The 26,997-nt window shown below is 35.5% G+C and overlaps 10 protein-coding genes across 13 annotated transcripts; 5 read left to right on the forward strand and 5 right to left on the reverse strand.

The window, feature by feature from the left end:
- The first annotated feature begins 361 nt into the window (after window positions 1-361).
- Window positions 362-1,548, forward strand: LOC105676265 (proteasome assembly chaperone 2). Its single transcript, XM_012374003.2, has 2 exons — window positions 362-966; window positions 1,047-1,548. Exons 1-2 carry the CDS (start codon window positions 634-636, stop codon window positions 1,479-1,481), a joined length of 768 nt encoding a protein of 255 aa, XP_012229426.1. The 5' UTR covers window positions 362-633; the 3' UTR covers window positions 1,482-1,548.
- A 58-nt stretch (window positions 1,549-1,606) lies between these two features.
- On the reverse strand, window positions 1,607-2,694 carry Tapdelta (Translocon-associated protein delta). The gene is made up of 2 exons (XM_012373994.2): window positions 2,286-2,694; window positions 1,607-2,062 (listed from the first exon to the last, which is right to left on the reverse strand). The coding sequence occupies exons 1-2, from the start codon at window positions 2,532-2,534 to the stop codon at window positions 1,802-1,804; spliced, it is 510 nt and encodes a 169-aa protein (XP_012229417.1). The 5' UTR covers window positions 2,535-2,694; the 3' UTR covers window positions 1,607-1,801.
- Window positions 2,695-2,817: 123 nt separating this feature from the next.
- Window positions 2,818-3,931, forward strand: LOC105676256 (60S ribosome subunit biogenesis protein NIP7 homolog). Its single transcript, XM_012373993.2, has 4 exons — window positions 2,818-3,012; window positions 3,168-3,393; window positions 3,464-3,604; window positions 3,792-3,931. Exons 1-4 carry the CDS (start codon window positions 2,957-2,959, stop codon window positions 3,909-3,911), a joined length of 543 nt encoding a protein of 180 aa, XP_012229416.1. The 5' UTR covers window positions 2,818-2,956; the 3' UTR covers window positions 3,912-3,931.
- A 316-nt stretch (window positions 3,932-4,247) lies between these two features.
- LOC105676266 (transmembrane ascorbate-dependent reductase CYB561-like) lies at window positions 4,248-6,514 on the forward strand. 3 transcript variants are annotated; one of them, XM_067352527.1, is made up of 5 exons: window positions 4,248-4,375; window positions 5,099-5,323; window positions 5,405-5,613; window positions 5,686-5,843; window positions 5,920-6,514. In XM_067352527.1, the coding sequence occupies exons 2-5, from the start codon at window positions 5,101-5,103 to the stop codon at window positions 6,071-6,073; spliced, it is 744 nt and encodes a 247-aa protein (XP_067208628.1). In that variant the 5' UTR covers window positions 4,248-4,375; window positions 5,099-5,100; the 3' UTR covers window positions 6,074-6,514. The 3 variants fall into 3 exon arrangements, with proteins under 3 accessions (XP_067208628.1, XP_067208627.1, XP_067208626.1); XM_067352526.1 differs by having other exon boundaries at window positions 4,268-4,428; XM_067352525.1 differs by lacking the exon at window positions 4,248-4,375 and adding an exon at window positions 4,808-4,977.
- Window positions 6,515-6,681: 167 nt separating this feature from the next.
- On the forward strand, window positions 6,682-9,722 carry Cht11 (Chitinase 11). Its single transcript, XM_012374550.2, has 6 exons — window positions 6,682-7,218; window positions 7,594-7,860; window positions 7,937-8,218; window positions 8,282-8,518; window positions 8,597-9,020; window positions 9,094-9,722. The coding sequence occupies exons 1-6, from the start codon at window positions 7,160-7,162 to the stop codon at window positions 9,241-9,243; spliced, it is 1,419 nt and encodes a 472-aa protein (XP_012229973.1). The 5' UTR covers window positions 6,682-7,159; the 3' UTR covers window positions 9,244-9,722.
- A 632-nt stretch (window positions 9,723-10,354) lies between these two features.
- Srp54k (signal recognition particle 54k) lies at window positions 10,355-13,859 on the reverse strand. Its single transcript, XM_012374549.2, has 9 exons — window positions 13,428-13,859; window positions 12,826-13,002; window positions 12,506-12,735; window positions 12,251-12,401; window positions 12,022-12,170; window positions 11,595-11,856; window positions 11,358-11,466; window positions 11,015-11,281; window positions 10,355-10,779 (listed from the first exon to the last, which is right to left on the reverse strand). The coding sequence occupies exons 1-9, from the start codon at window positions 13,503-13,505 to the stop codon at window positions 10,682-10,684; spliced, it is 1,521 nt and encodes a 506-aa protein (XP_012229972.1). The 5' UTR covers window positions 13,506-13,859; the 3' UTR covers window positions 10,355-10,681.
- A 455-nt stretch (window positions 13,860-14,314) lies between these two features.
- Window positions 14,315-16,955, reverse strand: CSN1b (COP9 signalosome subunit 1b). Its single transcript, XM_012374463.2, has 5 exons — window positions 16,769-16,955; window positions 16,482-16,574; window positions 15,242-16,363; window positions 14,967-15,101; window positions 14,315-14,841 (listed from the first exon to the last, which is right to left on the reverse strand). Exons 1-5 carry the CDS (start codon window positions 16,793-16,795, stop codon window positions 14,764-14,766), a joined length of 1,455 nt encoding a protein of 484 aa, XP_012229886.1. The 5' UTR covers window positions 16,796-16,955; the 3' UTR covers window positions 14,315-14,763.
- Window positions 16,956-17,470: 515 nt separating this feature from the next.
- Window positions 17,471-18,843, reverse strand: LOC105676510 (homeobox protein MSX-2). The gene is made up of 2 exons (XM_012374466.2): window positions 18,010-18,843; window positions 17,471-17,705 (listed from the first exon to the last, which is right to left on the reverse strand). Exons 1-2 carry the CDS (start codon window positions 18,538-18,540, stop codon window positions 17,631-17,633), a joined length of 606 nt encoding a protein of 201 aa, XP_012229889.2. The 5' UTR covers window positions 18,541-18,843; the 3' UTR covers window positions 17,471-17,630.
- Adss (adenylosuccinate synthetase) lies at window positions 18,042-23,785 on the forward strand. Of its 2 annotated transcripts, none has more exons than XM_012374464.2 (8): window positions 18,042-18,182; window positions 19,329-19,730; window positions 19,807-20,335; window positions 21,346-21,448; window positions 21,733-22,096; window positions 22,171-22,563; window positions 23,130-23,386; window positions 23,467-23,785. In XM_012374464.2, exons 3-8 carry the CDS (start codon window positions 20,123-20,125, stop codon window positions 23,514-23,516), a joined length of 1,380 nt encoding a protein of 459 aa, XP_012229887.1. In that variant the 5' UTR covers window positions 18,042-18,182; window positions 19,329-19,730; window positions 19,807-20,122; the 3' UTR covers window positions 23,517-23,785. The 2 variants fall into 2 exon arrangements, with proteins under 2 accessions (XP_012229887.1, XP_067208598.1); XM_067352497.1 differs by lacking the exon at window positions 18,042-18,182 and adding an exon at window positions 18,990-19,004.
- A 222-nt stretch (window positions 23,786-24,007) lies between these two features.
- On the reverse strand, window positions 24,008-26,959 carry LOC105676508 (1,5-anhydro-D-fructose reductase). Its single transcript, XM_012374465.2, has 4 exons — window positions 26,782-26,959; window positions 26,053-26,220; window positions 25,627-25,977; window positions 24,008-25,331 (listed from the first exon to the last, which is right to left on the reverse strand). The coding sequence occupies exons 1-4, from the start codon at window positions 26,893-26,895 to the stop codon at window positions 24,942-24,944; spliced, it is 1,023 nt and encodes a 340-aa protein (XP_012229888.1). The 5' UTR covers window positions 26,896-26,959; the 3' UTR covers window positions 24,008-24,941.
- Between the last annotated feature and the right edge of the window lie 38 nt (window positions 26,960-26,997).

Raw genomic sequence — 26,997 nt, forward strand, 5'->3', positions numbered from 1 at the left:
CTGATTGCGTTCAGAAACTATACCGGAGAGCACCCGACCACCCAAATGCCGTTCAGAAACCAACTGAGACTGTGACTAGAGAGAAGCTTAATGCTAGATTCACACTGAGTCTGATTTCCGACGTACGACATTTGATATCCAATATTAATATGCTTGAATGAAAAAAATCACGCGCAGCTGACAAAGTACATTAATTACATTTATATGAGATGTATTTCTACTCTGTGTAAAATAGATGTACATATGTACACACGAGGTCCGTTCTTTATAGCTGAACTGGCTGCACTAGTTTATAGTTTATCTTTCTCCTTCCAATATGGAAGGAAAAAGATAAACTCTGAACTTACGGTCACAGGAATGCCTTAACTATAGGTCTGTTTTTTATAGCTGAACTGGCTGCACTAGTTCAGAGTTTATTTTTTTTCCTCTACATTGGAAGGAGAAAGAAGAACTCTGAACTAGTGCACCCAGTTCAGCTATAAAGAACAGACCTCGTGTGTACGTGTTGCTAGTATACGGCCTGTACGTCCTAAACATCCTAGAAAAAGTCGCAGCAGACAAAACGCAACGTGGTCCCTCTCACGTGTTCTCTCCGCTTTCGATAAAGTAGAAACTGTGTTAGTAAATGAAAAAATGATTACATTCCTGCAAGATATGTGTCTAGAAGATTATACGCTACTTTTGCCATCGGTGGGAGTAGGAAACGTGTCACAATTATGTATTGATTTACTCATCACAAATCTTCATCTTCAAAAGATTGGCCAAATTTGCAATCCAGCATTTGTGCCTGTAGCTGGTGCAAATGCTTATCATGAACAATCAAGAGAGATTAGCACGGAGATCGACATTTACGCAGGAATTGAAACATGCATTGTCGCTATACAAGTTCGCTCGCCCTACGTAGGTGTGCTGACCGAATTCTTCGAGGAACTGACACATTTCATTACTAACAAAAAAATAGCCAAAGTAAGATATTAGTCTACTGTTTTGACTATTTTATTATATGATTAATTATTTTAATAAAATGCATATTGTACGCTTTACAGGTAATAATTCTTTCAAGCAGTAATGATTATGAAATGAAAGACGTCAAACCGCAAAATCTTAAATTGAGATATGTGGCTTCTCCTAGTATACATGCTGAGAGTGGTAAACTCTTCAAAAAACTTAATTGGATTTTACATGAACCACAGGTTGCATCAGGTTCAACGGAAGAAGGAAAATTACGGATACCAGGAGGTGGATTTGCAATGAGTTTTTTCAATCATCTATCTACTGCCAACATTCCTAGTGCTATCTTGTTCAAATTCTGTTCTGAGGGAAATAATATCACAGATGCGATAGATCTGCTGTACTATTTGAACAACTGGATGCAATTTGAAGTATTAAACATAAATAGTGAAAATGTATTTGAGAATTTAAAATATCCATCATCTTGGATACTCTTATTTGGAAATCCACCACCACGAAATATGTACTGAATAAACTTGAATTATATGATATGTAAATTATGTGATATGATTTGAGAATAAAAATATTTTTGCAGTATACTATGCATGTTTTTTTAACATTTAATGTGGAGTTTGGGAAATTATTTGAAATAAAATTTGATTTTTTGTCTTATACACAGTTTTATTAATATAAAAATTTCTGTATATTTATACAATATGAAAAGATTTAACAATTATAGTGTAAATATGGATGCAAATAAGATGCTGTTAATTTCTTCACAATGAATATTAAAATGTACAGAGAATGTTTTTTTAAATATTTATTTTCTAGTAACAAAAAAAATAGTTTTCTATGCTAGAAGTTTGTATTTTGCAGAAAATGCTGAATATGATACAAGTGTGGCTAAGAAGGCAGCCAAGAATTCAGAATTTACCCAAGGGCCGAGATATACACCTGGATTGTTGAGAACAACCACTGCCAAGGGACTCACATTGTGAGGATCTTCTCCATTCCTTATTGCTTTACGAACAGCAGCATACTGTTCTTCATCGTACAATATTATGTGATATTTGTCAGGTCTAGCTTTTTTGATGTCTTCTGTCCAAGATACCTGTAGTATGGCAAATCATTTTATAAGTAAGCAAATGTTATTCTTGATACTTTTTATTCAAATATGTAGAGTTGAAAATCTCGCTTTTTAAATTTAATTTTAAAAATATAAAGTTATAGAATATCTCTAAATATATTAAAAATTTCTTTAATATAGATACATTTAATTCATCAATGCGGTATGATAGACGATTCCATAGCTTAATCAACAGTACAGATATTACCTGGTATTTATTATCAGCGCTCAGTCGAACTGCTGGTAACGTCTTGCCCTCGACCTCAGCGTATAAACTGAGTCCTTTCACACCGTTACTGCACTTCAACACGAATTGCGTGGTAAAAGCGACGTCCGTGAGAACCGTTGCATCTTCTGTCACATATGTCGAGGAAACTACTTCGGGTTTCTGACAAGTCTCAGCGAAAGCCACAGAAATTACGCACGCTAACGCACACAAAAAAACGATTTTATTCATTTTCTAAGTCTTGTTATTCTCTCAGCGATGATTAAAACTGCACACAGGAGGTTAGTTGAAAAGTACTGCTTCAATTTCTAACGTGCACTGACTCCGTCTTGCTCCGTCTGACTCCAATAACTCCAACTCGACTCGCTCACTAATTCCAGCCGGGCAACCGGTCACCAAACGACAAGCCACGTCGATGAAGATTGGTATACTCATGTGTCCTTTCCTAACGCGATTAATCATGCCATCTGGTGATGAGACGAAAGAAATTCTGCTCCGAAAGATCCGTTCTGTGCACGTGTTTCTCCGCGATTGTAATCAAAATATAACCTGGTGAACGAGACGCGTTCAAATAGTATAAATATTGGCTATTACTGTGGAAAAGAGAACTTTTACAAAGATATAATAAACAAATAAGGTGTTTTTATACAAGAATGAAGCAGTTGTCAGAAGAGAGAACAAAACTCGTATTCGAGAAACTAACAAAATAGTAAGTGATTTTGTCGGGTTAATTCAATTTACTAAATTTATTTCATGTAAATTTTCATTAGTTTAGTTTATTTTATAATTCTATTTAAATGAGAAAATGATACAAACTGTAAGTACGTATAAGTTTGATAAATAATTTCAATTTGATTGTTGCAGCATTGGTAGCAATGTAAAGCATTTGATAGATCGTCCAGACGGTATATATTGTTTCCGAGAGAAAAAGGACAGAGTATATTATGTATCACAAAGGATTTTATCATTATCGAATAGTGTGGCACCTGATAACTTGTTAAGTTTAGGTACTTGTTTTGGAAAATTCACAAAATCAGGAAAGTTTAAACTGCATATTACTGCATTACATTATATGGCGCCTTATGCACAAGTAAGTATTCATTTTTTGCTTGTTAAATGAAAGACAAAGAAATTTATATGCATTAAATTATTTTCTTTAGCACAAAATTTGGGTAAAATCATCAGCAGAACAACAATTTCTGTATGGACATCATATTACAAAGTCAGGTCTCGGACGCATAACAGAAGGTACCTCTCAATATCAAGGTGTTATTGTGCTTTCCATGAATGACTTGCCACTGGTACGTATTTGATAGACTTTACAATAATTTAATCTTATGTTGAAATAATGTGTTGTACAATGTAATATAAATGCAGATAAGTGCATTTATTGCAAAATTGTCTCATTGTCTTTAATTCAAACATTATATAATGCAACAGTAAGTAAGTAATGTAAAGCTTATTTATATTTTTCATTAAATCTTTCAGGGATTTGGCGTTGCTGCAAAAAGTACAACTGATTGCAAACATGCGGATCCTATGGCAACAATTTGCTTTCACCAAGCAGACATTGGAGAATATATTCGTTCAGAAGACACATTATTATAATAAATTTATGTTGAATTAAACACATGCATTTGTCTCATTTATATAGTAAACTTAACTTTTTTCAAATACTTTGTAATATATAAATTTATATATAAATGCAATGTTATTTAATTAAATGTGTTGAATATGTTATTACATTTGATATTGACAAAGTATTCAGAATTATTAGTATCAGGAAAGCACTATTTAAAGATCTATTGCTTCAAATGTTACATATATTTTTATAAAAATGCATTTTTATTGACTTATTCAAATTTCTAATCTTACTACGTTTTAATTTTCGCGGATAACCTAATTTTAATGCATAGTGTGAATTACCCTTTATCAAATCATTAATATTTGTTCTAAACATTGCTTTATTTTTCATTGTGTAAAGAACTTCAGGCACAGATCTCCCTTTCTTGCAAGGAAAAATCGATAAACTTGAACGTTCTATTTATTGCGTGACGTTACAGCATATACAGGTGTGTGCTCGAATACTTGTTGATCATCCGACAGCTGTTATTTAAAAAGCGAAGTGAGTGTATGCGATAGATGCCTTGTTGTATTTGTTGAAAGCCCTTCTTGCTCCTAATAAGTCGAATTGCGATAAGTATTATCGCCTCGTTGACAAACATAAGGCTCGATTGGCCATTGGTTTACTTAAAGATAAAAAAATCTTAGCTGTCACTTTTGTGACGTTTCTAAGTGTATGCATAACGAAACATACGCTCAATCATCTAATAATTGCATACTTCATATAACATTAATATTCTTTTTCGAATTTTGCTTATATCATTCATATATGTAAAATTTTCAATTATAAAAACTGTTTTTTATTGTTTTTTGTTAAATTAACCATTATATTTCACAACTGACGATTCTGTAGGATTATCTTTTTATTACTTTTTATAAAAATATTGACCTTAAATCATCTGTTCGTCTTCTATCAGTTTTTGATTGACCTGTTGCTTTTAAAAAGTTTTACTGCGATATCAATACATAAGAAAAGAAATTTAGTATATTATTTAAATCTAAAATTAATGCATAATGTCAAATTATCCATATGAATATGTAAGATGTCTAGGTATGTTCAAGATTCTACATGATACACAAATATTTACAGAATAAATGCTGTACAATCTTAGTTTTAAATTTATTCTATACACTATTTTCTAGTTTTATAATAAAATATAAAACTTTTTTAGATATGGAACAAATAGGAGACTCGCCTCAAAGACAATCCCATTCTTTGGAAGGATTTACTCCCCTTATCACCATCGCTGAAACATGTGGTGGGCTTCTTATAATTTTAGTAGTGATATGGACAACTTATTACAGAAACGGTTTCTCCTGGAGATCTAATCCAAGCCTAGAATTTAATTGGCATCCTTTATTAATGACTATTGGACTTGTGTTTCTATACGCCAATGGTATAATATGCTTAAAATAACTTTCTCCCATTGTTGCATTCATATATACATATTAATTATGAACATGTTTTTTCTTTCTAGCTATGCTTCTCTACAGAACACAAAGAAATGTTCGCAAACGACGACTAAAGCTGACGCATGCAGGAATGATGTTATTTATTGTTATGTTAACAGTGATCGCTTTAGTAGCAGCTTTTGACAGCCACAACTTAGCTTCTCCTCCTATACCGAATATGTATACACTGCACAGCTGGGTGGGATTGACGACTGTAATATTATTTTGTTGCCAGGTAAATGAATCGAAGATTGTCCAATAAGTCTGAATTGGAAAAAATAGATATGTCAATGCCTTCTATTTACAGTGGGTTGCCGGATGTGTCACATTCCTCTTTCCTGGACTGCAAACTCCATTACGAGCTTCTTACATGCCGATACATGTATATTTTGGCGTTGCAGCTTTTATTGGTGCAATTGTATCGTGCTTATTGGGACTCAATGAAAAAGCATTTTTTGTATTGAAGTTAGTAGCAGCTGATCAGTCAAAAAGTAATCAAGAGTCAAATATAAAGATATATTTTTTGCTTGTAATTTTTCAGGGATAAATACGCAGCTTTCGAATCTGAAGGAGTGTTGATAAATATTATAGGATTGCTACTCATATCATTTGGAAGTTTATCTGTGTATTTGGTGACGCAGGAACGTTATCGACGTTTGCCAAGACCCGAGGATGACGTCTTACTAGCCCGCTGATATGCAAATTTTGATGTTTCCTACTCTTCTTCTTGATATAACAATTTCAAATTTGAAAGCTTAATGGAAAGTATTTACAAGATCTTGAATATTGCATGTTTTACATATGATATATGTATACATAATGTTATAAATAAGGCTGATTTTATTAATCTAGACAGCATTTTATTTAATATAAAGGAAATGGGTAATATTTTATTATATTCTAGTCTAAAAATTTAGTATTTTATTAAATCGTAATTTTATACATTCTTGACAGGTGCAATATATGCTGTGTTTAATTATAGTTTATATTTTTCTGGTGCTCATATATTATATATATATATAAATTATATAAATATATTTATTTTACAAATATCTATTTAAGCAATATATTATATTTTTAAATGAATATCAATGTGTATTTAATATATATCAATATATTAATCTCGTTGCAAGCAATTTTTCCGTGTACATTACTGTAGAATAATACAACAATGCCATAATAATTAAGTAAGAATTACGTATGATTGTTATTCCGTCTCTTTAATTTATCAATCAGATTCATTTTTTAAACGCTAGTCATTCAATTATTTTTTAAAGAGTCTTTACCTTTCATATTTGCCAAATAAACCGATTGGCTCGTGAAGAATTTTATTTCAAATGCAGCTAAAATACAGAACAGACTTCCACCTCAAGATTACACCCGACATGCCATCTAGGTTTCGGCGAACCAATTGGTGATTCGTTGAAAAAAGAATGAGATTTTGACATATCATTGCATCGGTGCAACACACATGCATGCGTCGATCGATCGCGATCGTTGTGGACCGTATATTCGGCAGATCGCGATGGAACACACCCATCTCGTACTTATGCAATCGTAAACAGACGGAAGCTCTATCGCTGCTACTTGCATGGACACGTAATCGGCACGTAATCTCGTATTGTGTATACAAACATTGTCTTTGGGTCGTCGATTTGTGCTCGTTTATCAAAGACCGAGTTGTCAGCGACGGTACAGAATTGCTCGACCGAGTTTGAGGTCTCGTTTTTCGAAAAGAATTCGGTGCGCTCGGCAACACAGTAATAATAATAAATCATTCAATGGTTAACCACATAGCTGTGCCGCAGGCCAAATATGAATTATTAACTGACACACGACAGTGAGTATGTCAAATCTTTCCACGTGAAAATGACTTGTCATGCATAGTGTTTTTTTTTTTTTGTAAACATATCCTTTGATGCGTATCGTCTGTGAGAAAAGAGCAGGGCGAGAGAGAGAGAGAGAGAGAGAGAGAGAGAGAGAGAAATTTATGTATCGATTTCTTATACGTCATTGCCAGCGTTTTGAACTTCCACGCCTCCCGGCAGGAAAGGTCACGACAATTAATCGATGATCGCCTTGGTTATTTGCATAGACGCGACGTTCCAGACTGACAGTTTCTCACATGCATGCGCATCCTCTCGACTGCACACTCGCATCATTAATTCGCATCTTGCGTGCGTACGCGGTGTTACGAAGTGAATCTCCCTTCCAGACCGCGCTGGAGAACACAAGTCGTCTGTCTCGCCCTGACATTCCTGATCGTCGGCTTTCTATTCATTCTGCGCGGTTGGTTCGGCATACTCAGTATCCTGAAGGCACCGAAGGTTGATCGGTTTGCGGAGGCACAGACTGACAATGCCGCGAGCGCTGCGTGGCTACGTCGGGCTCGGATGTACGCCGAGTCGGCGAAGGAGAATCAGAATGCGGACAGGAACACAAGTGTCAGTGCAACGGAACAATACCACCGCAATACCACCGGGTGAGGAAGCTTTTTAAATGTCGAAATCTGGCTCGAATAAATCCTTGTTGTCTGAAAATGTCTGTTTCACATCTAGCCAGGTCATCGTTTGCTACTACACAATACCGGGGAACCTGAACACGTCGTGGGAGCTCAGTCCGTCGCACATTGACCCTCATCTTTGTACGCATATTATCGTGGGTTTTGCGAGCGTGGTGAACTGCACGCTCGATATCGGCGACAACGGGTGGATATACGAGCGAGTAGTTGCTTTAAAAAATCGCGAACCTAGACTGAAGGTCATGATCAGCGCCGGCGGAAATACTGAGCTCCACGATGGCTTCTCCGAGATGGTGAAAAATCATGCGAATAGAAAAAGGTATGTCTACTGCTTTTCAATACTGTGCGTTATATATTACATAAGAATATATCTTTTTTTCAGATTTATACAATCAGTATTAAATGTAATTAAAACTTTCCATTTGGACGGTTTCGACGTCGACTGGGAGTTTCCAGCATGGTTGGGAGCCGACGAGCGTGAGAAGATACATTTCGCGCAATTGTTACAAGAATTGCGGAAGGAATTTGATCATAGCGGACAGAATTTAATTTTAACAGTAGCAGTTGCGGCACCACAGGCCATTGTGGATCAAAGTTATAGTGTTCCTGAAATGGCAGAGTATGCGCTATAAAAGAATTTAATAATAGTAAGATTTTTTTTTTTTCTAGAATGTTTACAAATTGCTAACCTTTTCAGACACGTCGACTTTATAAATCTGATGTCGTACGACTATCACTTCTACGTTTGGTACTTCCCAGTCACGGATTTGAACGCCCCGCTCTTTCCTCGTAGCACAGAAACGGGTTATCTGTCCACTTTAAATGTGAATTTCTCTGCTCAATACTGGATAGCGAAGGGAATGCCACGGGAGAAGATCGTCGTTGGCATACCAGCTTACGGTCACTCTTACATGCTGGACAACCCGTTGAATCACAATCTGCAAGCTCCCGCGAGCGGAATCGGAAAGCTTGGCGACCAAGGCTTCGTGCGTTATTCTACGACTTGTCAATTTATTAAATCCGGAGCTGGGAGTGTCTTTAATAAAGAAAGTCGCGTGCCGTATGCGTTTAAAGGCAGAGAATGGATATCTTACGACAACGAGGAGAGCGTCTATTACAAGGTATCGTATCTTACTTTTATTAGCGCGAAATCTCTATCGTGACGCAAGCTTGCTTGAAACATTTGTGTTTCAGAGCGAGTGGATTCGTACGAATGGTTTCAAAGGAGCGATGATTCTCTCTTTAAACGTGGACGATTGGAACGGCACTTGTTACGGTGCAAACGAAACATTCCCTCTGACGCGTATCGTCACGAAAGTATTATTTAAGGATTCGGACAAGTAACACGTTTAGAACCGTAATCCTTTAAACACGAAGCAATGCCATCCATCCATCTTTATTCCGAGAGCGTTTTTGCAATGAAATAACGCATTCCGCCGCATTCCTGAATATGTGCTCTACCTCAGTTATTCAAAGATTTTTTCTACAAATAAGTTGCTAAGATATTCGAAGCACAGTATAATATGCTACATATTTAGTATAGCACTTGTACCTGGTTGAGTGAAATCAAAGATATTTATACATGCGCGTTGTATTATATATTGTACCTAAACACAACATGTTTTTTACGTTGTTATCGATTCTTCATACATTTCGCGAGTGAATAGCGCCAGAGATAATATCGTGAGTTAGGTAGAAAAGGGGACATTTAAAAATGTAACTAGTTCAAAACAAGACAAAAACGTGCCATATAATCCAAGATTGTAAGCATGTGTAAGATTTGTCATCTGTTTTAGAATAAAGGTTTCAAATTCTCGACGAAAGTAGTCCAATGTCTTTCGTCAGGTACTGCATAAATATGGAGAACGAGTATAAAATCGATATTAAAGTGTTTTAACTGATCCCGTTTTTTCAATAAAGTACAAAATGCATAAAATTATTTTGTCCTGAATTTAAAAACAATAAAGTTGCCAATTTTTATTTGTATTTTTTTTATAACAAAATATACATATCTTTTTCCTGTATGAATGCTTACATTGATAATCATTTTAATTGCATTGCTATTACTTGATTGTGGTAATAACAACATTCAACAAATCGTTACATTAATTTCTTTCTGTTATCTTAAGTACGATTGTGTAATATGACAGAAATGCAGGAAATCTGAAAAAGAATTCCAAAAATCTTTTTCGGACATCCTGTACTTCTATCATGTCACACAATCGCATTTAAGTCGCAGAAAAAAAAGATACTTCGGAGTTGTTAATATGTAACTCCGGAGTTCTTTTCCGAACATCCTGTACAGCAGGTATCTCTTCTTCCGTAAATAGAGTTACATCATTTAATCGTAAAAAATGAACAGCAAGTAACAAGGTCGTTCAAAAATAAACGTTGCTCGGCAAGATTCACAATACAAGGGCAGATAAGAGGACTATAAAAATAATATCGAAATAAATTAATATTTTCATTATGACACACATTTCGTAGCGTATCTTGATAATTTATTGCATTTACATCGAAAGGTAGTTTTTTTTTTTTTTTAATGATCTGATGAGCAATTAGAAAGATGTTGAAGAATTTGCTATTAATTTCTGCCATTACATATTTAGTTTTCATAATATCATTAATTATAAAATATTCACTGAAAAGAAAGTGGTTCAAACACAAATTCTTCAGTACTCATAATTCAAGTACGGTTTAATTTTCTCGAGAGTTGTATGTAACGGTATCTAACGTCTCTAACGGCTTTAACGGCAGTGGCTGCACTGCCGGAAGCCTCGTCTCAGGATTTTCCACCGAAGCCCCCCATTAAATTTCCCAAACCACCTGTCGCGCCCTGTTGTAATTGTTTCATTATATTTTGCAATCCTGGCATACCACCTAAAATATGGAAAATATTTCTTCTCTGTAAAAAGCGATTAAGAGTTCGAGAAATGTTAAATAAATTAAGAAATATAGAATGCATAAAATGTGTAATGAAATGTAGCCTCCATTTTTAGAAACGGGACCTATGACTAAAAATAAAATGTGAAAATTTGTAAAGAACTTTCGGTATAAAAATGCAGGTATTTTTTAACTTATTAATAAATTCTCAATTATGTAAAATTAGTCTCACCCATTTGATGTAACACACGGGGATCCATCATTTTAGCCATTTGATGATTCAGCTTCGCCATTTGTGTAGGATTAACGTTTTTCGCCATATCTCCCGCTTTAAACAAGCCCTTTATGCCTCCCATTTTCTTCACGACTGCCGCGAACTTTGTATATTGTGTTATTAAATCTTTAACTTCCTTTTCTGTTACACCCGAGCCTCTCGCCACTCTGATTATTCTTCCGGGTTGCTTGCTAAACAGTTTAGCTCCGTCTCTGCTATCCAGCTCTAAAATGAATAGTAATAAATATTGTTCGCAAAGGTAGAAAAAAAAAGAACAGAAACATTTTACATAATAACAAACCTGAATCATTCATGGAATCCATTATGGTCATGAGTCGTTTTAATCTTGCCATTGATTCCTGCTCTGTCCCTTTCGACATGAAATCTTGGCTAAATCCAGGAATCATGCCCTACAAAAAATAAAACTTTAGCACGAATTATAAAGTATCAATACATTTTACACGACCTAAATTTTCTTCTGAATTTCTTTGAAACACATGTGAATCTTCCTGCGGACGCGCGTGATGGTGATATTTACCATTAATTGCGAAAATGGTCCCATTTTCATAATATTTTGGAACTGTTCGTACATATCTCGTAAGGTAAATTGACCGTGTTTGATTTTTTCAAGCAATTCTTCGTTATCGTCCAGATTGAGTTCATTTACTTTATCGATGAGACCTTCAATGTCTCCCATACCTAGCAATTTGCTAATGAACGGTTTTGTTTTGAATGGTTCTAGATCGTCTATATGTTCTCCTGTACCAACGAATATTACAGGACTTTGTGTTGCTGCAACACTGAAAAATTAATATGTTATAAATATAATTATCACTTATTATCCACGTTGTACAAAGCACTTTAATATCTGCAATAAGAAACAACTTTAAATTTTCTATTTTGTACAAATATATATTGTGATAATACATAAAATTAGTAAACTAGAAATTGAAAAGAAAACTCACGCAGAAAGTGCTCCACCACCTTTGGCATGGCCATCCAGTTTTGTAATTATGATAGAACCGACATTAACGCGTTGTTTAAAAGCTTTCGCCTGTGCTTCGCAAGCTTGACCTATTGTTGCATCCATTACGAAGATTATATTGTCTGGTTGCTATAACACGTTAAAAATTTGGTATTGAAAATTGTTTTTTTTTTTTTAAACGTTTGAATAAAAAAGTGATATAAATTTACCACAGCATTGGCGACTTGCAACATTTCTTCGAATAATGATTCTTCCTGTTTATGTCTTCCACTGGTATCTACAATAATTATTTCATATCCTTCTTTCTTGAACATCTCAACGCCATCTTGTGCAATTGCTACAGGATCCACTTCTGTATAACTAAAATTAAAAATTGTTATACATTAGCACGTGTCATCATGTTAAAACATCAAATAATATGCAAGTGATTGCAAGATGCAATAAACATTTTTTTAATTATTTACCTTCCGTAAAATGGTATTCTAGCTTTTGTAGCATTCTGTTTTATCTGATCATATGCACCGGCACGAAAAGTATCAGCGCAAACTAAACATGCCTTCCAATTTTTTTTAAGATAATGATACGCAAGTTTCGTACAAGTAGTTGTTTTACCAGAACCTTGCAAGCCCACAAACATAATCACATTAGGACGGCCTTTTACTGGTTGGTATGCTTTAACGCCAGGATCAATCAACTAAAAAAATCATCAATTGTAGTCACATAATTAAATGCGAAAAATTATTTAGTATTCTTATAAACTCTTTTTATATATTTATATATTAACCTTCACAAGTTCTTTGAAGACAGCACTCTGTATCATCCGCCTTTTATTAAGACCACCAGCCATATCTTCAAAATCGATAACTTGGCGCACATTTTCTCGTAATTTTTTCACTAATCTAATATTTACATCAGCTTCCAGTAATGCTGCGCAAATCTCTTTTAGCATAGAATTTAAAACCTGTTGGAAAAGCCTTTATCAATGACATGCAAACATATAGAGATATAATTAAATATTAACAAGACAAGAATTTACAATATATAAAGAACAATGGCATGTAAAAACAAAATTAATTAAAAAAATAATTAAAAAAAAAAAAAAATTTTTTTTATTTGTAATACCTGCTACATTATTATGCCATATCTCATATCTTAAAATAGGTAATCCAAGTAATGGTGTAAACATAAGTTTGACATTTACAAGGAGGTTACTAGAGATATTTATAAATTTCAAAAAGCACAAAGAGCAATACGATACTAAAATAAAGAAATAAAATAAAATATGTACGCAAAACTATAAGATTATGACACTTTCACTTATTGTTTACAAACCGCGTCTTTGAGTATTCCACCATACACGTTGGAAATATTAATAAACAAACTTACTTCTTCATTGATGACGGTTGCATTACTGAGCGATCGCAAGGCCGACGTAATTTTACGTCCGAGATCTGCCAAAACCATTTTCGGACGTTTTCTTGTTCACGTTCTCGCGTAAAATATATACTTCACTTAAGTGGTTAGAATATTAACGTATGAAATCTGTCATGATACTCGGACTTGGCCAACACGGCATGACGACACATCCGGTCCTAAGACGGTGATCACGCGAAAATAGCGGACTTCGCGGTGTCGATCAGTCGAAAACGAAAATGCACGGCAGCGAATCCTCTTAATCAGACATCGGCTCATCAAAGAGCTCACTTAATTTGTTTATTCTCGCACTGTGACAAAACTCCGGACATAGCCACCATCCATATCGATCAGAAGTGTGCTTGCACACTCAACGTCATCTATGCTTTCCCCTCTGAAGTAGCACTTCCGGATTGACAGGCTGAATATGTTCATTAAGATCTACGTATACAACTTGCATAATCGCGTAATGTATACACTCGGAGAAATTGATTGTTTATTTATTTGTGAAACACACAGTGTAAAAGGCATTGTATTGATGCATTCTTTATACAAACGCATGACTGTCCGATTTTTCTGTGCATCATGCAAGATAATCTGAATAAACCTTCAGGTCTAAAGTTTATTTAACATAAATTCTTTTATACTCGAAAATTTTGTTCAATTTTGCAGTATGTGATAAATCTAATTAATTATCAAATTAATGTAATCAGCAATACGTTTGCAAAATCTGAAATAATCTGTTTAATTTTGTCACTTCTCATTTTAATGAAAAATATATTAGGTCAGAGTTATCTTACCCTTTTTCTTCTGAACAAGGATACAGAAAGAATGGATTGTAAGGATAGTAGATTTGCACATTTAATGCAATGAATTTATTTATTATTATTCTAAGTAAATCCCAGCAGAGTATGTTAAAGTCTTAGGTTCGGTCGCATCGCTCGTATACAGAGGAACTTAAAATTTACAATTTATTTGTTGTAAAAGAAAACATATTAGGGTGTTAATTAGTCAAAAAAAATTGGATCTATGTTACACACTTTCCTCTTTTTTTTTTTTATGATTGCTTTAAAAGTATAACCATTACAGCTAAGATAACGTTGTTTAAAGTAAACACAATGTGGCGATATTATATACATGTCATATATTATATGGTGAAAATGAGGTACAGGACATTGGCTTCTGAGACGCAACACAATGTCGAAATGTAGTAGTGAAATCTTATATCATACCTAGGTGGTCGTGGCAGTTGACACGCGTATATAAATTTTTTGTTTTCTTCCAACGAAATATCAACATTCATGCAATTTCAATTTTTCGCTGCTAAGGTACCATTTCCAGGCGCCACCGACATTTCCCCTCCTTGCGTACTGTCGCGCTGAGGACTCTGTAAAAATAAACAATACGTTTTCAAGCAGAAAAGTAAACAAGATATTTTTCAGCAAGCTTACACAATTAATATTGCAAAAAATTTATAATTTTTTTAATATTTCCTTCAATTATAGTTTTTACCTTTACATGAATTTGCTGTTTCAACATTGCAGCCCTTAAGATCAACATACGAGTACGCCTCTGATAATCTTTTCCAACGGTCATGGACTTCTCAAAGGTAGTGCTACGTTGATCAACATCCTTTGCATACAGAATCTACAACAATATTTATATTAGTTAATTTCACATATTTTCCAATATGTCCAGATATTATACTTTGAAAATTTGTGTGAAAGAAAATATATAAATATTACTGCAATAACGTATTATGCATTAAGTTCACAAGTAATTCTTACCTTGTTGTGCGAATCTATACGAGCCTGAATCTGTCCATCGAGAATAAGCTGCATAAGTTCGTCTTCTAATTCAGATACAGTTCTATTGAACGCAGTCGCCATTCTTCTCATGTCCGCGCTTAAATATGGACTAAAGTATTGTATCAATGCCCTATTCCGAATTTGTGTATACAACAGATTTACGTGAGGTGCTATATACATATCCAAGAGGATGTTATCTTTTATCTCATCAAGCAATTTCAAACAGGATGCGTATTTTGATTCGTAAAATTTGAAAATTATATCTCGCAGTTGCGGTTCTAATTCTAAAAATAATTTGAAGGAACTACTAAATATAACTTGTTTTTGCAGTTCGTGTCTGTCGAAGGTAGCTAAAGCACAGAGTCCTCCGTAGAGAGCCACATTTCCAGGAGACAATAATTCGGGACAATCGCAATGATCTAAGGACGCTTGTAGAAAATGTTTCGCAGCCATTTTATACTTTCTTGTTGCCAATTCTGCCAAACCAGCTGCCACTTTTAACTTCGTGATTATCGCTTGATTGTTGTCTTTACCATGCAACTCGGGGAAGTCTGGTGTACTCTCAGCCTTGGTGACGTAACTAAGTACATGGGACCAGTTTTGTAAATAAACAGAAACTTTGATGACGTTCAAACACATATTCACAACGTGCTTGCCGCTAGTACAATAATCTCGTGCTCTGGAATAACATTTTAGAGCGTGAACGAGATCGCCGCAATTTAAATAGTGATCTCCCAAATCGTCGTGACCTCTTCTTATGCTTTCCTTAATCGAATTGCTCTTGTAATTTTTTAAGTCGGTATCATACTTTTCTAATTTAAGAGCAGCTTTTTTAGATCGAGTCTCCACCCATGTCTGATCCATTGTCAGCACATCCTGAGAGGTTGACTGTGCCGCTACATCTGGTAATCCAGGAGTACCCATGGCTTGTACAAGCTTTTTGTGCAGTATTATGTAAAGTGACACATTGTATGTAGTCATCACATAGGTAATTGCCATTTTTAACGCTTCTATTCTTAACGATGGACAATGATCGGCGATATATATAAGTCTATAGAGTTTTGCGAGTCCGGTGTAACTATTGGCGTATACTTCCAAATCCTGAAGGAGAAGGATTGTAATATAATAGATAGAATATAAGAATAAATCAAAGTAACATCCACACACGTTTCACTGGTGAGAAGGACCTTTATGTTAAACAAAATTTATGTAAACATACCAGCGTCGGATTTTCTACTATATACGGTTCTTCCTCAGCATTATCATTATCCTCTGTAGGAGCATCAACCTGCATTGGCTCCACGACATTTTGCTGCAGAAAGGAATGCATGTCACAATATCAACCGATCGTCGTTTTTGTTTAGAGACATTTAAATCGAAATAGATTACAAACGACAAAGAAATCTGAACGTGAACGGCCGCGCATAACCCCACAGTTTAAATCGCTCATAAAGAGAGATTCCTCGACGAGGAATTACACGTGCTCAATTACAAATAGCTAATTACCTGAACGTCGTGAACTTGCAGCGGCATTATTAGCCTCGTCCGTTGTGTTAAAACGGTAACTCGTAACTATTATGACAGAAAAGATTATCGCTCAAACCTGCGTACCATATATAAATTAAATATGATACACATACACGCGAGAACCGTAGAGCCGGTGTTGAGACGGAACGAGAGAGCGGCAAATATCAACGCGATGACGAAAGCAGCTTCTGGCGACTTCACGCGGTAGATATTCGAATTATGTGGCTGACTTCGAATTCGCTATGTAAATTATATGGTACTAAATGGTGAGAAGCGCGAAACTTTATACTTAGGACAAATAAAAAAGTAAATCGACGTTTAAAATTAAACTTTTTGAAAAATTTTCCATCACTTGTTTCTTCGAGAGAGAACTTTCTTATCAATTTTTTTCGACATATACTTTATTGCAGGAAATATACGACGTAAATGACGTAAATACTTTTCCATTTTACATGTGCGCGACAAAAATTCCATTACGACGCGGGACTTTTATTATCAAGAGTGGATCATAAAATGTTTGTTCTGCATTCGGTGATTTACAGGGGAAGGCTTTACATCTTGGATGCGATAAGTTTCCACTTATTAAAAGGTAAAACACAGAATTTTTAATAATTTTACATTAACAATAGTATTCGTGTATGCAATTTATGATTGGGTATAAAATAACTGTACATGCCAAAATTATAGGTTAGGTTAGTTAAATTTATTTGTACAAAAAGAGTCATAAAATAAATATCAAAAGTCAGATCACTTAGAATAATTACGAGTCAGATCTTGCACACGTTGAGTCTCTTCGATTTAGATTTCAAAATTCTTGCAAGGCTCCATCATTATCTCGTCGTTACGTTGTCACTATCGTGGAATTCAGTAATTCGCGTCTTTGTCTCGCTCGACGATTTTGAAACCAGATCTTTATCTACAAGTACAAAAAATTATTTTGATAATTCTCACATTACACTTTCGATCTAAAATTACTCTTTAGAGATCAATCTTTTTTTTTATCTTCTATAGATAAACAGAAATTCATTGTATTTTTGCAGGTAAAATAAAAATTTGTTTTATCTACGGAGATTCATGCTGCACGAACTTTTAAATTCAAACACTCTGAGCGTCAAGAAAAACAACATAACCCTTTTTTCATAATTGTTATATACTTAAATCGATTTATTAACACAATTATTTCGTCACAGTAATATCAGAGAAAAGATTACTGGCTGTACTTTGCTCTGCGGCAGTCGTAACGTTGCGGACATCTCGATGACGTCGTTTCTGGACAGATAAGCGCTCTTTCTGTATCTGTCCTCCAACACTTGTAATTGCGACGAAGAAAACGGGATGCGAGGATGATCACCGGTTCGCCGCTTGATCCGCTTCTCGACGAAGGATCTTCTAGGTAACTTCGGCGGCCTGTACCGAGTATATTGAAGCCACGTGAGATCGGTTCTCCGCATCGCGGACTCGTTATTATTATCGCCGTTTCGTTCCGCGGCGACGGATATGTCTTGGCACGTTTCACTCGAAACGCCGCGATTAACGTACTCCATCCGTCTTCCTTCGTCGTGTCTCGGTATTCGTTCCTCGTTTCTCTCTTGATCCGGGAAAGTGTACCTCGGCCGTTTTCGCGCGACATCCCGGACGTCCCGCTCGGCAGCCGTTCGCGCTTTGGAACAACGATCGTCCGCCAGTATACGGGCTATGCTGAAATCCGTGTTCCTCATCCGCGAGCCTCGCGCTTCTCCGCTCGTCATCATCCCGAATGTTTCAACTAAACTTCCCGAAAGGCGAACCCTTCGCTATATATATATACGCGTATACGCGGTCTTCCCGGGCACGAGTGGCCCCCGGGGACCGACGGGGACCGTGTAACCCTCGTTTTTTCGCGAGGCGCATCCTCTTTGCGGCAAATCCAAATTAGACGCATAGTTGCGCGCGTGATGGCTATCGCGTTGCTCGCACGACCGGGGTCTACGCTTCGGTTAACGGCCGTGTATACACATGTACCTGTCCCATTGTTGTGCATGCTCTTATACCAGTGCATTATCTGTGACCGCATCTTCGGCTACTCCCCGGTAATAACAATGTAATTGATACTCTGTAGCGAGGGAACGGATCACCGGCCGCGACGCAGGGCTCGAGAGCCCCGCTTTCTATAGGGCAGATGTTCCGGCGCACTGAGGCTTGTATAATTAAAAAGCCACGGGGGTCATCTAATCCGGTAATATATCCATCTTGGCGATGTAAATATTGAACGGCGCACGGCCCCGGCATTGTTATTTTGCCGACATACGAGCTTCCTGTGCGCACTCACATGTTAAATGATACGAGCGGTCTATTGTTTTTCTATATTTTTATCTGGTGTTTGTTTTTTTATTAGCACTCAAAAGATTTTTTTTTTTTCTTCAAATATTTGAATAGTTTAATTTTCAAAATTGAATGTCAAATAATTTCTTTCGAACTAAACGTATGCTCGAATAATTCAAACAAAAAACTTCTGCTTTAGTGTACTATTTTTGCTTCAAGTCGATTGATTTATTTTCAGACAAAACTCTGGCAAGGTTCTTGTTGGTAACTTGAATAATGCGACGAAAGGATACATCTGTTTCTTTACGCAGAGAGTAAATGAAGATAATTCATATATCTATAAATATAGACCGCGCTGCACGCGATAGCTTATCGTTTAAATTATCGCTTTCGTCGCCGCGCAGACGATCTTTGTTTCGTCTAGTTTCGTCAGCATGATTGTACGTCAGACGGTGACTATTACTCCATAATTGCATCATGCAACTGAAATAAACCCGCGAATACTTCGTCGTTGACGAAGGCCGAGAATTCGAACGAACATTGAATGAGAAGCGAAACGAGTTTCCCAGGCGACGCGTCACGTGCGCGTTCCATCTTATGGTTCGCATGGAAACCGAGGACGATCAACTTCAAGGTTAAAGTATGTGCAATTGTCAATCTTGTTATTTCCGTGATATCCCAAGCAGATTTGAGGGGACAAAATTCAGCATTTTCAGGGGAAAAGCGGTTGCGCGTGTTTCGAAGCCGACGAAGCGCGAATCGAGTTCGATCCAATCGAAATCAGCTTCAATCAGGTAGGTTAGGTTTCACAGCGCGGAGAGGGGACTGACGAAGGGAGGAGAGTACGAGGGAACTGCGGAGACACGCGATGAAGTGATGAAAAGGGGGCGGCTCGCGGCGATCCTTCCGACCGATTTCCATCGCGTCAGCTGTTCTCTGCTAAGCAGGAAGTTTCGTGTTCGTTGAAATCAGCATTCCTCACAGACGTTTCACGTTCCGTAGTGCGCGTCGCCATCGATATATTGCTGTCGTATGTCCGCGTGCACGAGAATGCAGCAGCAAGCACAACAGCACGCGAACGGCAACGGCGCCTTGGCGTCGCCAAGGAAGAAACAACGGATGTCCACGAGTGGCCGTCCTATATCGAAGGTCACAGTGGTCCTGGGCGCGCAATGGGGCGATGAGGGCAAGGGAAAGGTCGTGGATCTGCTGGCGATGGACGCCGACGTAGTTTGCAGGTGTCAGGTATGTTCTCTTGGGAAGTCAGGCTCGTTCGCGTCTCTATAAATCAGCTTGCCAAAAATTTTTGGCACAGAGTATCAAAGAAAAATCCATATTTACTTGAGCTCCAGAGAGCAGCTATGATATTTCAAATTTTCGCATCGATAAATGTTTAGCGATAAATAATGCATTGATTACGCTGTCGAAAGTCATGTGATTTCGCAGAACAAATTATTCCTGAAAGAAATATTCGGCGTTGCTAGTTCGCGAATAACGAACTAATGACTACATTCGCGATAGCGGAAATACGGAAAGCTCGTCTGTTTTTTTTTACGCGTTTATTTTTAGAAATAACCGCATGTCACCTGACCTGCGAGTATTGCAAACACACCGCCAGCGATATAACCTATATCTTTTGGCGTATTTAATGTTACATAATTGATGACCGTGAATGAAATGTATTTCCGAAAAGAAGCAAAACTATTGTGCGTCATGTGCTTGCGACAAGCGCAATAAATTATTCATTTTTACATATTTTACTGTAAATCTAAACGATAAATAAAAACATTGAGCGCATTATTTTACAAGGACGTTACGCTACGTTTCGTTTGAATATCCATAACATATTTATGAGGGTCATTATATATGTCAAAATTAATGACCGAATTAATATTCTACGAATAATTAATCAATATGAGAAAATCAGGATTATGTAATATTAATCTATGTATATCTATCTATGTGAAATGAAAGAAATGATGAAATATATCAAAGAGAAAGATACTAGACAATTGGATATGAATACAATTTGATACATTTATGCATTCAGCACATTAATTTTTATATCTAATAAGTAAAATATCTAGATAAATGTTTCTAAGATATCTGCATTTAATATTATTGCTTATGTTGCTTAGAGAGTCTTCACGTTTTTTTTTTAAATTTACAATTTAATGATCAATTTATAATACAATTATTTTCTGTTATAAATAATAACGAGCCCTATTTCTTTAAGTGTTAATGTGATTTTACAGGGAGGAAATAATGCTGGACATACTGTAGTTGTAGATGGTGTCGAATTTGATTTTCACCTTCTGCCTAGTGGAATAATCAATCCCAGATGTACATCTGTAATAGGTAATGATTTCTTCAACAAATAAAATTGATCATATTTATATTCCGTTCTGGACTTGTGAAAAACACATGTGTCTCTTGTGCGACTAGCATGTGAACGGAAAAATAACGCATGGCGAGAGCGGGAGTAATACGTATTGTTATTTTTCGTTGCCATGCAATCCTTGTTGCTGTCATGTCATAGAGTATACATTCTGTATATTACAGTAAAATAATCTCATTAAAAAACATTGTAATCATGTATAATGTAATTAATATTATTCATTCGGATTCTCTTTTGTCCACAGGCAATGGGGTAGTGATTCACTTACCTGGTCTGTTCCAAGAACTGGAAAAGAATGAGTCTAAGGGACTCAAGAATTGGGAGGACAGACTTATAATTTCGGATCGGGCGCACATAGTGTTCGATTTTCACCAACAAGTCGATGGACTGCAAGAATTAGAGAAGGGTACACAGTCGTTGGGAACTACGAAGAAAGGTATAGGACCAACTTATTCCAGCAAAGCCGCTAGGAATGGACTCAGAATCGGGGATCTTCTCGGGGACTTTGACAAGTTCTCCCAAAAGTTCAACACTTTGGTCACATCGTATCAGAAAATGTTTCCCGCCTTACACGTCGACGTTAAAGCTGAATTGGAACTTTACAAGGAGTATGTATAATGTCTGTCTTGCGATATTATATTATTTTAGATGTGTTTTTAATATACAAATGATTTCTCTGTAGCTATTCCGAACGTGTAAGGCCGTACGTGAAGGAAACGGTGTTATATTTGCATCAAGCTTTAAAGGATGGTAAAAAGGTTTTGGTGGAAGGCGCTAATGCGGCTATGTTGGACATCGATTTTGGAACTTATCCATATGTGACAAGTTCAAACTGCAGTATAGGCGGCGTATTGACAGGTCTCGGTCTACCTCCCAGCACAATCGGCGAGATAATCGGCGTCGTGAAAGCTTACACCACCAGAGTCGGCGACGGCCCGTTTCCCACAGAACTATTTGACTCGACTGGAGAGTTATTGCAAAAAAGAGGCCACGAAATTGGCGTGACCACAAAGCGAAAAAGACGGTGCGGTTGGCTCGACTTACCGTTGTTGAAATTTACGACGCTAGTTAATGGGTGAGAAATTTGTTTCTTTGCATCTCTTCGAACGATTGCTGTATACTGTGAATCAGAGATGGGAATTAGTTGCAACTTTCGACTCGATTTTCTGATTGACGCCTACTGTTCCCTCCTTGCCGCTCGCATGCTAGAAACGAGTCACCAAACGCGCTAACAACGCCCGTAACTAAGATGCGTGATACTCAGCCTCAGGAATGTCCATATCACAAATGCAACAAGATAATAAATATGGGACAATAGATTTCCAACATCACCTGTGAGGTACTATTATTGACGTGTTCTTCAACAATAACACCTCACAGGTGGAAACCTATTTATCCCATATTTATTATCTTGTTGCATTTGTGATATGGATATTCTTGAGGCTGAGTATCACGCATCTTAGTTACGGGCGTTGTTAGCGCGTTTGGTGACTCGTTTCTAGCATGCGAGCGGCAAGGAGGGAACAGTAGGCGTCAATCAGAAAATCGAGTCGAAAGTTGCAACTAATTCCCATCTCTGCTGTAAATTATTATTCATTTGTGATCAATGTGATATTAATTGTTATATTTTTCTTGCTTCAGATACACTTCTATATGCTTAACAAAACTCGATATTTTGGATACATTACCGGAGATTAAAGTGTGCGTTGGATATCGATTGAAGGGGAAGGATATAGATTATTTCCCAAGTAGTACCTGGGAAATGACAAAGGTTGAAACTGTATATAAAACAGTAGAAGGTTGGCAATCCAATACCGAGGGTGTACGTTCTTTTGATAAATTGCCACCCAATGCGCATAAATACATACAAATCATAGAAGAATACTTAGACGTGCCAGGTATATGAATGTTTCATTATAGCGCATATTATTTATATAAAATTTAGGGATGGAATTACAGAATTTATTTTTTGTTACAGTTAAATGGATCGGCGTCGGAGCTGGTCGAGAGAGCGTAATTGCTCTCTGACGATACACAGTTTACAAAATGTTACTTAAACGCACGGCATTAAATGTATTATTAATTTTAATTTTATCTGTAATATTTGCAAGCTGAGGGAGAGATTTCTCGAACGCACAGGCGAAGAATTTTAACAATAAGTTTTCAATGAATGTAGTATTATTCATGAACTTAATTGAATGTACACATGCAACATTGTGACAATTGTATAATTGTAACAACAATGTGAATGTTTAGTCATTTTGTAGTATCTAACAAAAGCCGAAGATTACTAGAAATGTTCGTTATATTATCATTGCTATTTTAAATAGATTCTGTTAATTAGAGATATATATATACTGAACTAAATTTATGTTTCATCAATTGTATGTTATCTAATTTTAAATTGTTAGCTCTATATGCTACATGAAACAATTCCTCAAATACTAAAATTTTGACAATATATATTACTATTTTCTTGTTGATGAACTTGAAATGGGCAAAGTAAAAATTGATGTATCTTGTCATTTTTAAACAATTTTAATCTCCTTTTATATATATGTATACAAATAATGAGACATAATTTGCCATACAACGAACTTAATATAGAGTGATAAATGGAGAGACAAGTTTTAGTCTGCAGCAACATCTGAACTGTAAGTATACTTATATTTTTTATCATTATATTTTAAAACACATATAACACATTATATTTTAATTTCAGGACAAATTGCATGTTTCTTTTAAAAATTAGAAGTTATCAAGAGAATAAACATAATTAAATCAAATTTAATTTAACAGTATTTGATTATTTAATAAAATTAATATTGAAATGTAATTATCAACATTATTATTTAACAAGATGAAGACTATTAGAAATATATGTTACAATAAGAAGTAAAACGATTCTTACTCTGTTATTGAAGTAAACTGATAATTATAATTACTCATTATTGCAATTGTGACAGTGCGAGTGATCCGGCAATTGCACTGACAGATAAGAAAAGGTTATGTTTCTACATGTGGATGAGTAAAAGTTGTTTCAAAAGACTTTAGAAAGCAGTCATGGTAAATATGGTCACAGAGTGTTTGATGCTATATTTTATCAACAACGACAAATTTCACTAGAGTCAACAACCGAAAATAATTGAGGTGAAAGTAGGTAATGTGAAAGGCATGTGAAAGCAAAGTACAATTTGGTATAACCTAAATGTTTCATATTTTAAATTTATCATGAATTTGTTTCAACATACTGTTTTTAAAAGAAATAATTATACACGTCTATATGTATATAAAATATAATCTTTTGCAAAATAACAATTGTAATTTGCCTCACATGTCTATTGCTTTATCAAACTGTGATAAAATTTTTACAAGCTAATGACATTTCATAAATCATCATGGAATATAAGTAACAGCATAACACTTATAAGATACAAATTACAAAATTCAAAATTATTCTTTACAATCTTTGAAAGGAAATTCAGGATGTTTTGTAATACCTTTGAAGAACAGAAAATTACAGATGCGCCCAGATTCTCCCATATCGAGAGCATTCAAGTTGTTAACATCATCAGGATTAAGTTCCCAATCAAACAATTGGATGTTTTCTTTGATCCTTGTAGGATTCGTACTTTTTGGGATAGTTACTATGCCTTTTTGAATGATATGTTTAAGTAATATTTGAGCAGGGGATTTCTTGTACTTTCTTGCAATTTCTAACACAGTGGGATTTTCCAATTGATCTGGCACTGTATCTGCCTTTCCTATTTTCTTGAGAAATCCACGAGTACCCAAAGGGGAGTACGCTGTTACGCTAATATTGGTGTTTTTACAAAATTTTACCTAAGATAACAAGGAATAAATTAGCATATATTTTCAAACTATACATAATGGAGTATGCATAAGTTTCAATCGTTTTATTTTCTTTCTTAATGTTTTTGAAGAATAATATAATATTTTAAATAAAAATATTTTTCAGTATTAAAATAAGAAAAAAAATTGCATTACAATCATTTAAAATTTATAAATTAAAATTAAAAATGATTTATTTTATAATGTTAATCTATACATGTGAGCGACAGAAACTTTTGCATGCCTGTAATAGCATAAAGATATTTGTGAGAAGTAAGAAATTTACCAATTCGTTCTGTTGAAAATACACATGCAATTCAATCTGCAAATTTGAGACGGGTAGTTTAGCGATATTCAAAATCCTTTGTATTTGAGCAATGTTGAAATTGGACAATCCAATTGCTTTGGTACGTTTGTCCACCACTTGTTGCTCCATCGCTTGCCATATTTTCACATGATCTGTTTTCATATCGAGTCTTATTTCTCCGTTTTCATCATACGGATGCAATTCTCCCACATCTTCGAATGTCACTGGAGTATGTATCAAATACAGATCCAAGTAGTCTAATTGCAAATTCTGAAGTGATTTCTCGATCCATTTTTCTACGTCTTCGTGTCTATTGCCGTGGAGAGGTAGCTAATGACGTGTATATCCCCATGTTAGTATTTTTTTATTATTGATAAATAATGTATTAAAATTTGAGGAGTGTACCTTTGTTACAACAAATAGCTCAGATCGCTTGATTCTACCAGAATCCAACCATCTTTTCAAAACTTTGCCAATAGCATGCTCGTTTTCGTATGCGGTAGCTGTGTCGATGTGTCTGTAGCCTGCCTCCAATGCTGCATCTACAGCTGTTTCTATCTCCTCCGGACTTGCCTTTTTATTTTATTATACATATATTATTATATTGTAATTTAATTTATCGCAAACAAAAATAATCATGTTATAGGCCTTGATGAAATGTGAAGTATAATGCAAAAGCTAATGAATCGATTTTTTAAATCTAACGCAAGAGTGATAAGATCAAATGCTAGAGTTTCGAGCTATAGTTTCTTTATTATTATATATTGACAAACGTTTTGCTCAACAGATTTGACCTTATTTAGTGTCTATACAATTCATGTTTTTACATAATCTTATAATTGACAAAGTTAAAGAAGAGATAAAACACGTACGAAATAATCACAAAAATAAGAAACGAGAATATTCGTGCTTAAAACGCTGGTTGTTATTCTTATAATTAAACTCTTTTACCGCAATTAATAAGTTGTATACTTGAAGTCACTTGTATCTTGAACGTCCAGCATTTGGCCTCATTTTTCAATTCACTCTTGCACATCAGATTTTAAAATTTCAATCCTTATAATTTTAAAAAGTCTAATATATTTATATAAATTTAATTAAATTGCAATATGAGTCGTTCTTTTGTGAACTTACATTCCAAGTTCCAAATCCCAAAATAGGAAATGTTTGTCCTGTCGGCAGAATTATACTTGACATTATTTTGGAAAAATTCACAGTGAAATGTAGAACGAAGACTGTAGGCTCCATGCAGTGTCAGAGATATGGCCGGAGCACAGACTTTTGCATAAAGCTTTTGATCATGGAGAGGGGAGCCAGTTTAATGTGGGTTTCGTAGACATATGTGGTGGG

Source organism: Linepithema humile, chromosome 3 (assembly GCF_040581485.1).
Source record: "Linepithema humile isolate Giens D197 chromosome 3, Lhum_UNIL_v1.0, whole genome shotgun sequence".
Classification (NCBI taxonomy): Eukaryota; Metazoa; Arthropoda; class Insecta; order Hymenoptera; family Formicidae; genus Linepithema; species Linepithema humile.

Bases quoted from the DNA above. Each gene is read 5' to 3' on its own strand.
- LOC105676265 (XM_012374003.2), top strand. From the start codon at position 634: ATGATTACATTCCTGCAAGATATGTGTCTAGAAGATTATACGCTACTT. The intron at 967-1,046 runs GTAAGATATTAG...TACGCTTTACAG, and splicing joins CTAACAAAAAAATAGCCAAA to GTAATAATTCTTTCAAGCAG.
- Tapdelta (XM_012373994.2), bottom strand. From the start codon at position 2,534: ATGAATAAAATCGTTTTTTTGTGTGCGTTAGCGTGCGTAATTTCTGTG. The intron at 2,063-2,285 runs GTAATATCTGTA...GCCATACTACAG, and splicing joins GCGCTGATAATAAATACCAG to GTATCTTGGACAGAAGACAT.
- LOC105676256 (XM_012373993.2), top strand. From the start codon at position 2,957: ATGAAGCAGTTGTCAGAAGAGAGAACAAAACTCGTATTCGAGAAACTA. The intron at 3,013-3,167 runs GTAAGTGATTTT...TGATTGTTGCAG, and splicing joins TTCGAGAAACTAACAAAATA to CATTGGTAGCAATGTAAAGC. The intron at 3,605-3,791 runs GTACGTATTTGA...TAAATCTTTCAG, and splicing joins CCATGAATGACTTGCCACTG to GGATTTGGCGTTGCTGCAAA.
- LOC105676266 (XM_067352525.1), top strand. From the start codon at position 4,941: ATGTCAAATTATCCATATGAATATGTAAGATGTCTAG. The intron at 5,614-5,685 runs GTAAATGAATCG...TTCTATTTACAG, and splicing joins TAATATTATTTTGTTGCCAG to TGGGTTGCCGGATGTGTCAC. The intron at 5,844-5,919 runs GTTAGTAGCAGC...GTAATTTTTCAG, and splicing joins AAAGCATTTTTTGTATTGAA to GGATAAATACGCAGCTTTCG.
- Cht11 (XM_012374550.2), top strand. From the start codon at position 7,160: ATGGTTAACCACATAGCTGTGCCGCAGGCCAAATATGAATTATTAACT. The intron at 7,861-7,936 runs GTGAGGAAGCTT...TTTCACATCTAG, and splicing joins TACCACCGCAATACCACCGG to CCAGGTCATCGTTTGCTACT. The intron at 8,219-8,281 runs GTATGTCTACTG...TCTTTTTTTCAG, and splicing joins AATCATGCGAATAGAAAAAG to ATTTATACAATCAGTATTAA.
- Srp54k (XM_012374549.2), bottom strand. From the start codon at position 13,505: ATGGTTTTGGCAGATCTCGGACGTAAAATTACGTCGGCCTTGCGATCG. The intron at 12,402-12,505 runs GTAAATAATTAA...TTTTAATTTTAG, and splicing joins AGAATACCATTTTACGGAAG to TTATACAGAAGTGGATCCTG. The intron at 11,282-11,357 runs GTTTGTTATTAT...TATTCATTTTAG, and splicing joins GGATTCCATGAATGATTCAG to AGCTGGATAGCAGAGACGGA.
- CSN1b (XM_012374463.2), bottom strand. From the start codon at position 16,795: ATGCCGCTGCAAGTTCACGACGTTCAG. The intron at 15,102-15,241 runs GTAAGAATTACT...ATATTGTTGTAG, and splicing joins GTATAGATTCGCACAACAAG to ATTCTGTATGCAAAGGATGT. The intron at 14,842-14,966 runs GTAAAAACTATA...TTATTTTTACAG, and splicing joins AACAGCAAATTCATGTAAAG to AGTCCTCAGCGCGACAGTAC.
- LOC105676510 (XM_012374466.2), bottom strand. From the start codon at position 18,540: ATGATGACGAGCGGAGAAGCGCGAGGCTCGCGGATGAGGAACACGGAT. The intron at 17,706-18,009 runs GTACAGCCAGTA...TTGTACTTGTAG, and splicing joins TACGACTGCCGCAGAGCAAA to ATAAAGATCTGGTTTCAAAA.
- Adss (XM_012374464.2), top strand. From the start codon at position 20,123: ATGTCCGCGTGCACGAGAATGCAGCAGCAAGCACAACAGCACGCGAAC. The intron at 20,336-21,345 runs GTATGTTCTCTT...GTGATTTTACAG, and splicing joins ACGTAGTTTGCAGGTGTCAG to GGAGGAAATAATGCTGGACA. The intron at 21,449-21,732 runs GTAATGATTTCT...TTTTGTCCACAG, and splicing joins CAGATGTACATCTGTAATAG to GCAATGGGGTAGTGATTCAC.
- LOC105676508 (XM_012374465.2), bottom strand. From the start codon at position 26,895: ATGGAGCCTACAGTCTTCGTTCTACATTTCACTGTGAATTTTTCCAAA. The intron at 25,978-26,052 runs GTACACTCCTCA...ACACGTCATTAG, and splicing joins AGCTATTTGTTGTAACAAAG to CTACCTCTCCACGGCAATAG. The intron at 25,332-25,626 runs GTAAATTTCTTA...TTGTTATCTTAG, and splicing joins ATTTTCAACAGAACGAATTG to GTAAAATTTTGTAAAAACAC.